The sequence below is a fragment of the Rhamphochromis longiceps genome, linkage group LG15 (genome assembly GCF_057381845.1).
Source record: "Rhamphochromis longiceps isolate RC_006_pf linkage group LG15, R_longiceps_female_GT1.1, whole genome shotgun sequence".
Classification (NCBI taxonomy): domain Eukaryota; kingdom Metazoa; phylum Chordata; class Actinopteri; order Cichliformes; family Cichlidae; genus Rhamphochromis; species Rhamphochromis longiceps.
Window position 1 is genome coordinate 5951367 of NC_140571.1, and position 11708 is coordinate 5963074.

Sequence of the window (11708 nt, forward strand, 5' to 3'; positions counted from 1 at the left end):
GTAGTAGTTGGAAAATATCCACTTGTAGAGACTTATCTTTACTTATAGGTGAGAATATATGTCTGTGTTTTTGTTTCCCCCCCAAAAAATAATATATAACTAAATAATTCAGCAACATTTTGAACAGGTAAATAAACCAGAGCGACAGAGCAATAATTGCTTTCGCTTACTTTTAACACTTAATTATGAAATTAATTACTAGCATTAATGAGGAGACTGTCACAACACTTAAAACAAATTTTCTGCAAACTTCCTTTATTATGGAAAGCACATTGAACATTCTCATAATACCTGTACAAACACATTGCTGGAGATACATAATTTGCAACATTCCTAGTGTTTGAAGATCCCTGATTTTTCTGTGCACCCACAAGACCTCAAAATAAAACCATAGCCAGCAGGAGTTAAATTGTGCTGTATTTTCAGAAATGAGGAAGAAATGGGAAAGCAAGAAAAACAGAAATGTATGAGTTAATGTAGATAGGCTCCAATATTATATTATAGATACAGATAACTTGTTTTAAAGATTTAAATAGGACTCATAAAGTCCTATTTGGTGATATGCAGAATGTAATCCTGAGTCTATTTTTAAAGACATTCAATTAATAAATAATTCAGTTCAAAAATGCCTAACAATACACTGATTTATGTTCAGCATATTTAAGTCACATTCTCCACATGTAACATTTTTGGAAACAGCAAAAAAATAAATAAATAAAAATGCACTAACTAAAAACATATACATGGCATGGTTGTGGACAGGTAACATGATTGCTGTAAACTGTGCGTACTGCGGCTCATTTTAAGCTGAAGACTTAAACGGTCTTGAATAAAGTCAAATATACGGTCACTGACAAAAGTCCTTTAATGACTCTGCAGACTGTTTTCTTACTTTTAGGCAGAGCAGAAAAACAAAGGCCAAAATGTGACAAGTTGGTCAGGGAGGCCATCTAGTGGTCACATGGATCATGCCAAAAACTCTTGGTAGCTTGACACTTAAACTTTACACTAAAAATGTATTGTATCACTTACTAATGTATGCATTATATGTAACAGTGCCAATGAAATGATCTTTCTTTTAAAATATTGCAATGCAAAAATGCATAAAGCAGTAGAATGCTATTACATATCAAGCACTCAGCCTTGAGGTTGGCAAATATTACTCTAACCCTAACTGAGGCGGGTCAACGCCTTCACCTCCAGCTTGGAAAAAACCAGTCAGAACCTCATATGTAAAAAACACCACCATGTTTACAGGGAATGCACGCAGCAAATTGATGCCTAGGCTCCTGAAGAAAACCCCAGTTCCCTCCACTCTTGCAGTCTCAGCTATGCAGTGGAAAAAGCCCTTATATTTCTTTATCTCCCTTGCTCCATCCATCTGAAGGCGCGCTTTGATGACGTCCATGGGTGTTCCTATAGTCCAACCGGCCATTCCTGCTATTCCTCCAGCCAGCATCACAACATACCAATCTAGAGGAAACATTACACAACTTTTATCATCGGGTAAATGCTAGTTAGGCTCCTCATATGAGCAGGTTAACATTTTCTACAGGGATTTGAATTAGTTTCAGGTGTGGAGCCACATTTAAAGCAGGTATTTTATAGAATTATATATAGCAAATTATAGAAATCGTTCTTGTACAATTCACCACACAACTGCTGGTTGTGTTGATACAGCTGACACAGATGAGTATTGAAGAAGATTTGCACATACTTAAAACAATAGCAGGCTTTCGCCCCCTGCTTCACTTACCTAACTTTTTCTTATTGCCACCTGCAAACCATTCACAGATAGTTGCATATGTCAAAAAGTAAGTGGCATATGATGGCCCATCTCTTAACATGATAGGAAGAGCTCCTCTGTAGAGCCCCATGAGTCCCTCCTGCTTGACGATGGTTAGCAGGCAGTGAACTGGACCGTGGTACTTTAGCGTGGGCGTCTTGGTTAATGCTCGCCTGGACTCTGTCTGACACTGCAGACGTACTTTCACGATGTCACCTGGAGACATCACTGATACCTGTTGGTCGGCATATCACAAGAGCTTCAGCAAAAAAAATGTTGCATGTTAGCATTGATGTAAACAATCTGTACAACTGCAAAACGTTATTGAAATCTCCATTACCTGAGCTACACCGCTGGCCATTCCAGACAGGAAGACTTCCAGTTTGGTGTTTGGACCACAACAAGCTCCTCGTGCCTGGCTCAGACACTGCAAGCAGTTCCGGTATGTGCCAAACACCACCGAGGACGTCATAGAGACTGTGGCAATGGGTAAGGACATGCCTTTGAAGAAGCCATGCACCTGATGAGATTAGAGAATAAAAAGAGAAACCACTGATCACGTAACTCCAAACGCTCAAACGCTAACACAGAAAACTAATGCTGAATTACACACAGCAACACATTTTCAAAACATTTATCACTCTATAGCATCGCCTCTTCTTTCCCACAGGGTTACGTCACCTCTTCTGAATTCAAAATGGCTTAATAATAATATAGCTGTATGTGGTGAGTATATTTAAGCTACATTCTCCAGATGCAACGTTTTTGGAAACAGAAAATGGAAATGACTAAGCAGTTGTAGTTTTGAAAGCTAAACGTACATTTTCAATCTTGAACGATCTAAGATTACAGCTGGTAAACAATTAACATCAAGAGGCAATTCAATTTAAAATCATCAATTAACCTAACCCCACTAACTAAGTTTGCACTGTTGGAGGAAGATTACCTGGAGAGAACCCACACGAACACAGGAGAACATGCAAACTCCACACACAAAAGCCCTGGCTAGATGGTGGAGTCTAATATACTCACCACATACAGCTATATTATTATTAAGCCATTTTGAATTGAGAAGAGGTGACGTAACCCCGTGGGAAAGAAGAGGCGATGCTACAGAGTAATAAACGTTTTGAAAATGGGTCGCCTACTGACCCAACAGATCCACAGAGGATGCCATCGCCCACGTCCTGCACACCACACTCAGCCACGTGGACAAGAAACAGGGTAACTATGTGAGAATGCTGTTTGTTGATTACAGTTCAGCGTTTAACACAATAGTGCCCTGCAGACTGTTCACAAAGCTCAGGGATCTGGGACTCAACAGCCGTCTGTGTGCATGGGTGTTGGACTTCCTCACTGGCAGAACTCAGGTGGAGAGGGTGCAGACCTTCAAGTATCTTGGTGTCCACATCTCCTCAGACCTGACATGGGCTGCCCACATTCAGGTCCAGACCAAAAAGGCTAGGCAGCGCCTGTATCACCTACGACAACTGAGGAAGTTCAGGGTCTCTCTAAAGATCCTCAGGATTTTCTATACAGGCGCTGTGGAGAGCATCCTCACACAGAACATGACATCGTGGTTTGGGAACAGCTGTGTGAAGGACCAAAAAGCTCTCCAGAGAGTGATCCGTACAGCAGAACGCTGCTGCAGGATTGCTCTCCCCCCGCTTCAGGACACCTACACCAGGAGATGCCGGACTAGAGCAGCGCAGATACTGAAGGACCCGTCCCATCCTGGCAACAAACTGTTCCAACTTCTGCAATCTGGTAGAAGGTTCCGCATCATCTGGGCAAGGACAGAGAGACTCAAGAGGAGCCTCTATCCCCTATATATACATACATATATATATATATATATATATATATATATATATATATATATATATAGTTCTTCCTCTACCCCCCCATTTTTGCACATGTCGAGGAGCGTGTCAGGTTACATTTCACTGTGTGTTATACTTGTATAACTATGCATGTGACAAATAAAGAACCTTGAACCTTGGAGTCAAACTCAGGACCTTCTTGGTGTGAGGCAACAGTGCTAACCACTGCGCTCCCAAGCTGCCCGTATTTGATACATTTTATATGTTGTTTAAATGATCTGAAAACTATAGTGTTCCATTTTCACCAACACTGGAGCTGTAGCTGTGCACACTTAATGTAACAAACTGATCTGTCACATGTGCTGCTTTTCCACAATTCTATTAGCTGAGCTGGTCCGCCTGAATCCCTGGATTTTGTCACATTAGCTTGAATTAGATCACACACCCACACCTTTACTGGGCATTTATGGTTAGGCTATAGAAGTTCCACTTACCCCTTCTTTTGAAAATGTCTCCACTACACACTGATATACACCTGTGAACTGCTTCTGTGTTTGTATTCGAACCTAGAGAGATTGAGAATATCTAGTAAAAAAAGCAAAAACAAATTATGTATGTTGTATTGCTTTGAGACATATTCGCCGTACCTTCACAGTGTCCAGAGGGTAGCCCACTGCAACTCCACATGCCCCTGTTTGTTTACAAGAAAATAGTGCAAGTACATAGCACACACATAGATGTTTGAGGTTATAAGTTTTAACTGCTACACTTAAAAATGGGGGACGGTGACAGCAAGGTCAGAAATGAGAAGTTACTGATCTGATGTTTTGTGTAATTTAAAAAAGTAACCTTGACAGGCTTTTCAGGGTAAACATTTTCTGTCATAGGTGGCAATCAAACTGCTAGACATGGAAAGTTTAAAGTTGTTGTGGATAATGATGATAATGATAATGCCAGGTTATATCTTTTTTTTTTTAATTGTCTAGTTAACATATCAGTATTAAGATCGTAACATTTACCAGGACAGAAGACGGTTTAGCTAGTGAGGACAGGACTCATTTATTTTAACAATTTACGGCAAAACATAGCGATCAAAGCATTATATGCGTTAGCATTAATCTAATATGCTGTTATTATAGAGGGTGTCCAAATTCATATCATGCTAGCTCATTAGCAAATTCCTCAGCTAACGTTAGCTTACATTCATTTATAAAATGATAGATTAATGTAAACCGGCACCTGCAAATGATCCAGACACGAAATCAGCCAAATGCATCCTGTCATTTGGTGACTGACCGACAAATATATGCCATATGCGAGCCCATTCTTCCTCTTGAATGCGCTACATAACCTTGACTGTCGCTCTGTTACGTCAATTTGTGTAACAGTGAAACGTCACCGCCGATGCCGACGAGGGAAAACGTTTTTTCCGACTTTACCTGAACCTAGCCAAAATGACCAAACTCAGCTTAGCGACACTGTTCGATAAATTTATAAATGCCAAAAAGAGTCATGTGAACTTAATAAACCCAGTTCGCTTTTATGTAGGACACTGTCCATGTATTATATATAAAATTGTGTGCGTGTGTGTGTGTGTGTGTGTGTGTGTGTACAGCTAGTTCAATAACTATTTAACTCCACACATGCAAGCAAATCAAAGCATAGACGTTCACGTTTTATGTAATAAGGAGAAATGATACAGGGAAAAAGTATTAAACGTATGAAGAAAGGGGGGTGCAAAAAGGCATGGAAAGTCTTGCCACTAGCTGAAATCTATCAGTAATTATGAAGCAACCCTGCCAGTTAGTGCAAATTGGTTCATGCCCAACTGATGGCTATTAAAAAGGCCTCTCATTACCAAGGTGTCACACAAGAAACATTTTGTGATGGGTAAAATGAATGAGCCCTCTCAAGACCTTTGCAACTTTATTGTTGCAAAATATACTGATGGCACTGGATATAGAAGAATTTCTAAACTACTGAAGGTTTACATGAGCACTGTTGAGTTCTAATAATGGTCATAATCTGGAATCTGTGATGTACATATTGAAGTAATGAACCGGTATTGAACCACTTCATCAGCTGTATTGAAAATAGGTTCATTCATGCAACAAGAGGGAAAAACACACTGGACAAAGCCTACAGCAACATCCAAAAAAGTTATAGAGCAACCACATCGAGGTTTGTCAGACCACGTGTCCATGCTGCTGATCCCTGCATACACTCCCGTCAGGAGGAGAGCCTCCCTTAACCACAAAGACTTTGTAAACCTGTCCAGAAAGTTCATCACATTAGCTGCAGGACTGTTGTCTGTTGAACACCAGGACCTCAAGGAGCATACTACATCAGTGCTCTGCTACATAATCTTCAGTGTTGACAGTGTCACTATGGACTAACGTCTCTGGTTGTATTCCCACCAGAAACCTTGGATAACTAAAGAGGTTTAGGTCCTGCTGAAGCAACATGAAGCTGCTTTCAGATCTGGTGACGGTACAGTGCAGTCAGATCTGATCTGAAAAGAGGTATCAGAGATGCCAAGGCAGCACACAAGAGGAATATGGAAGACCACTTAAGCATCAACAATTCATGACAGGTATGGTAGGGAGTTCAGCACCTAACCAACTACAAGCCTGGCAAACTACACTGAAGTTGGCCACAATTGTCCCTGCCTAAACTGACCAATATTAGCAGCCTTAAAAACTACCGACCAGTTGCTCTAACACCTGTTGTAATTAAGTGTTACGAGAAACTTGTCCAACACCACATCATGTCCTGTCTTGATCTAACAGATCAACTGAAGACGCCATTGTTACAATTGGACAAATCGTTCCACCGAGGACGCTATCACCATAGCGCTCCACACTGCGCTGAGTCACCTGGAGCACCGAGGAAGCTATGTGAGAATGCTCTTTTTGGACTTCAGCTCAGCATTCAATCATATCATCCCGGAGATCCTGGTCCAGAAACTGTCTCACCTGGGACTCTCCACCCCCATCTGCCTCTGGATCAAGGACTTCCTGACAAATAGACCACAGTCTGTCAGACTCGGCCCCCACCGGTCCAGCACCATCACACTCAGCACCGGGTCTCCACAAGGATGTGTTTTGAGTCCCCTCCTGTTTACGCTCTACACATCCGACTGCTCCCCTACCCATCTCTCAAACACCATCATAAAGTTCGCGGATGACACCACAGTGGTTGGACTCATCTCAAGGGGGGATGAGTCGGACTACAGAGATGAGGTCAACAGACTGACTGAGTGGTGTTCAGTTAACAACCTCCAACTGAACACCACGAAAACTAAAGAACTTATCTTGGACTTCAGGAAGGGCAGAGCAGACCCGGCCCCACTTTACATTCACGGGAGCTGTGTGGAGAGGGTACACTCCATGAGGTTTCTGGGCGTGCAGATATCTGATGACCTCTCCTGGACTGCAAATACTACAGCGGTGGTTAAAAAGGCCCAGCAGCGTCTCCACTTTCTGAGAGTGCTCAGGAGGAACAACCTGGAGGAGAGGCTGCTGGTGACATTTTACAGAGCCACCATAGAGAGCATCCTAACGTATGGCATAACAACATGGTATGCAGGGTGCTCAGCTGCAGACAGGAAAGTACTGCAGAGGGTCATCAACACAGCCCAGAAGATCACTGGCTGCTCTCTGCCCAGCCTGGAGGTCACTGCAAACTCTCGGTACCTCAGCAGAGCTGGCAATATCATCAAGGACCACTCTCACCCCAGCAACCAACTGTTTGAACTATTACCGTCAGGCCGACGGTACAGGTCACATAAAACCAGGACAAACAGATTCAGGGATAGCTTCTTTCCCAGAGCTATCACCGTAGTAAATAAGCACAAAAACAATTGAACCTATTCCATACCGTCACTGTCATTATATTATGCTGCTATTCATACTGTCATTATATTAATGCTGCTATCCTGTATATATTGTACATACTATTGTTTGAGTACTTACGATTTTTTTTTTGTACTTTTTATATTTTACATTTATATTTATTATTGAAACTTGCACCAAGGGAGTGGCACTCCAATTCCGTTGTACTCTGTACAATGACAATAAAGGCTATTCTATTCTATTCTATTCTCCACACCACCATCTCCCACATGGAACAACAGGGGCGCTACGCCAGGCTGCTCTTTGCTGACTTTAGCTTTGCTTTTAATATGATACTCTTGGATAGACTGCTAGTAAAACTTCGGACTCTGACTTCCTTCTACCACCTGCCGCAAGATCACAGATTTCCTCTCAGTACAGAGAATTAGAGTGGGTCCTCAGCCCTCAGTCTTAACACCAGCTCTCCACAAGGCTATGTACCAGGTCCCCTACTGTACAATCTGTACACACATGACTGCATCAGTACCAACCCAGACAATGGCAGCATGCAGAGTTGAGGTTCAGAGGCTGTCGGATTGGTGTGCAGACAACAACTTGGACCTCAATACCACCAAGACAAAAAAAAACTGAGTCGACTTCAGATGGAGGACGATCGTGCTGCAGCCCATCAGCATCAACACAGAGTGCGTGGAAAGGGTTTCCAGCCTTAAATTCCTGGGTGTGCACATAGACACAGACCTCCAATGGATCTCAAACACTTCAGCGGTTTTAAAGAAGGCCAAACAGCATCTACATTTTCTGAGAATCCTCAGAATAATGTACCTGAAGATGGAGCTGCTGATCATCTTCTACCGTTGCTTCATTGAAAGTGTGCTGACATGCTGCATCTCTGTACGGTTCTCAGCTGCGACATGGCACACAAAAAGGCACTTCAAAGGGTCAAGGGACATCCTCTTCACTCCCTGAAGGACCTGTGCAATGAAGAGTTATCTTATCTTATCATTGAAAGCTTTGTTTCAATGACATCTAGTGGCCAAACACAAGACATCAAAATGGTGTCTCAATAATCATGCGCTGAGTGTAAATAGGGTTTGTATGAATTATATAAATACATTCTTGGAAAGGTGCACTGACTGGTAATTCAGACTGTTGATTCTGTAAACTTATGTAATGCAGTAAAGAAAGGGGGTGTTTGTGTAACTAGGGCAGGGTGTGATTATCATTAGCAGCTGCAATGTTTTCAGCAGTGTCATCTTGTGGGAGGGGCAACACTACTGAAACTACTGTAGCCACGTTTGCATTGTCAAGCACATAATTGCAAATAACTCCAAGATATGTGTCCATAGTCAGGCTACTCCTTCTAAGTTTTCCAGCTTAGTCTTGGCCTTGTTCTCCTCCTCATATTTTTTCCCCCAGCATGTTCTTTAGTGCATGTCTAGAAGTGTACGTGGGGTTGTCGAGAAGTCAAGGACAACATGTGGAGAGCTACAGAAAGACCTCAAATCAGCAGGTACAATTACTTCAAATTATTTAAGTGCCACGCTCACAATGCAAGACTCCATTGCTAAAGAAAAACCATGTTGAATAATGTTTAAAGTGTGCTGAAGAAAGGGAACTGCATGTCATACCAAAAGCACCATACCAGCAGTGAAGTCTAGAGGCAGAAATATCATGGTGTGTGGCTGTGTTTCAATATGCAGCACTGGCATGTGTCATATCACTGAAGGAAGGATGAATGGAAAAATGTGCCGAGACATTCTTGATAAAAATCTGCTGCCGTCTACAAGGAGGATAAGGATGAAATGAGGGTGCACGTTTCAGCAAAAAATGATCCCAAACACACAACCAAGGAAACTCTCAGTTGGTTTGGGAGAAAGAAATTAAAGCTGCCATAATGGCCCAACCAATCACCTGAATCCAACTAAAAATCTATGGAAAGAACTAAAGCTCAGAGTTTATGAAAGGGGCACAAATAACCTTCAAGATCTGAAGACTGTGTGGAAGAATGGGCCAAAATCACACTGGAGCATATGACTAGTTCCTCCATAAGGAGGCATAAGGAGGTGTCTTTAAGCTGTCATCACCAACAAAGGCTTTGTGACAAAGTATTAAATTAATTATTTTAAGCGTGTTCAATACCTTTTCCCTGTGACTCATTATTAGACATAATCAATTTATGGACATCTGTTGTTTGATTTATTTGTATGTGTGGATCATATGGATTTTTATCAGCATCTGGTGAAAATTTCATGTCAATAGCACTTTGGAAAATTGTTGATATGTTCAATACTTATTTTACCTATACCCCACCTCTTGAGAATATGTTGCTTTGACTGCTTGAAACGAATAAACAGAAAGCACTTCTTTTCTTTTATTACATCTTTTGTTTATTTTTTTTATTTTATAGTAAACATGACACCAAACTTACAACAAAACAAATGGCAGGAACAAGGCACAGACTGAAACAAACAAAACAACATACATAATTACATATTATGTAATTAGAGTATGTGTACAATACCTTGCATATCCAAGTACATGCTGTGTACTTTGTGTATGTGTGAATGTAGGCAGATCCATCTAGAGATATAAATAGATAGATATACAGACAAATAGATAAATAAAAATGATGATAATAAGAATAGAGAATGTACATCAATCAGATTATTTTGCATTTTAATCCTACTGGATTTGTGTGCCTTTGCAGCCTAATGAATGTTTTTGCAGGTTTTTTCCTTTTAGTTTTGCTTTCATTTTTATTTTCACCATGTGTGCATCCCTGGGTGGGGACACGGATGTTTCTTTAAATAATCACGGATGTCATAAAACAAATGTTTATTTAAGGAGAAGACTATCCAGGTGTTTTTTTTTGTCACCGTTTATCATTTGCAAAGTCACATTTAAAACACTCCCATATCTGTGTTACCAATCTACCATAATGGTAAGAACAGATTCATCTGAGCAGGTCCAACTAGACTGTTCAGCAGACTGCCAACGCACCATCTGTTCTGAACCATGAATTCTGATCGAATGTTAGTCATCTGATATGTGGGCCAGAAATGGGAAAGGAGCAAAAGTGGAGGTCAACGAGAAAACCACAAAAGAAGTACAGCATTAAGAGTACCCATGGCTGCAGTAGAAAAATTTCTTTGTTTTTAACATTCGGTTTCACTTCATCTCTTCAACTTCCTTCTTCTGCACGGCCCACAAAACAGCACAGACAAGAATGTTCCACAGACTAGGAGCGCCATATACTTTGTACACTGCCTCCATCAACAACAGTTATAATCTGGCAGATGGCTCCTTCCTGGACTACCAGCAGACTGCAACGCTTTTGCTTGTTCTGTACTTGGTCCATTATCCAGCCATGCAAAAAACACAGAAGTTATAACATACAAACAGCTGATTACCAAGTCCCCACTGTGGGTTTTTAAAATGAAAACAACAACACAGCTAAAGGTTAGAAACAATTCCAGCTGGTTATTTTAGGTGAATTTAACTGACACTTCCATATTTCTTTCTTTTTTCTAAAAGTAGACATTACAAAGGGTCTTACATTTAAAAACAAACATCAGCTTTCATTTATTGTAAAAACTGGCTTACAGGAGGTTTAGCAATTTTAAGCTACAGCAAAACCTTTCAGTTTTCAGCATGACAGTGAGTGGAGATAACACCGTGGGAACAATAACTGCAGTTCAACTCATCTGTGATTCTATTCTGATAGTTATTTTCAGTTGGTAATTTCAAATAGATTTGTATTAGAGATAAATCATGTCATTGGCAGATTTTACTTTGAGGTTCTTTCTGACTGGACTGAGTGGATTTCTCTTCAGTAGACAGATAGTTCAGATGTTAACAATTAGTATCTGTCACAATACTGGGTCTATGACCCAGTGTTTTGTGTTTGTTGTTTAATTTATATTATTTGATTTGGTGTTATTTGTGGGCACCCCATCCGTCCTGGACACCCTCATGTTTCATGTCTAGTCACCCCGGTCTCTATGTTTGTGCATCTCCTGTGCCTCCCCAGTCATATCTCCAGGTCTCAGTGTCAAGTCTTTGCCTTTGTGAATGTCTCTTGTTACCTGTTTTACTTTGACAGTTTTACGTCCTATGTTAGTGTTTGCAGTTTTGCTTCCTCCCGGACTTGTTGTGTGTGATTATCCCCAGCTCTCCTCCTGTATCTCATTCCCTCTTTATCTCTCTGTGTATTTAAGCCCATTGTCTTCTTCTGTTTGTTCCTGG

The 11708-nt window shown here is 41.0% G+C and overlaps 1 protein-coding gene across 2 annotated transcripts; it reads right to left on the minus strand.

Moving 5' to 3' along the window:
• Window positions 1-238: 238 nt before the first annotated feature.
• On the minus strand, window positions 239-4986 carry slc25a47a (solute carrier family 25 member 47a). Of its 2 annotated transcripts, XM_085382988.1 has the most exons (6): window positions 4849-4986; window positions 4257-4300; window positions 4104-4175; window positions 2127-2306; window positions 1757-2021; window positions 239-1473 (listed from the first exon to the last, which is right to left on the minus strand). In XM_085382988.1, the coding sequence occupies exons 1-6, from the start codon at window positions 4883-4885 to the stop codon at window positions 1160-1162; spliced, it is 912 nt and encodes a 303-aa protein (XP_085239114.1). In that variant the 5' UTR covers window positions 4886-4986; the 3' UTR covers window positions 239-1159. The 2 variants fall into 2 exon arrangements, with proteins under 2 accessions (XP_085239114.1, XP_085239115.1); XM_085382989.1 differs by lacking the exon at window positions 4257-4300 and having other exon boundaries at window positions 4104-4194; window positions 4849-4968.
• Between the last annotated feature and the right edge of the window lie 6722 nt (window positions 4987-11708).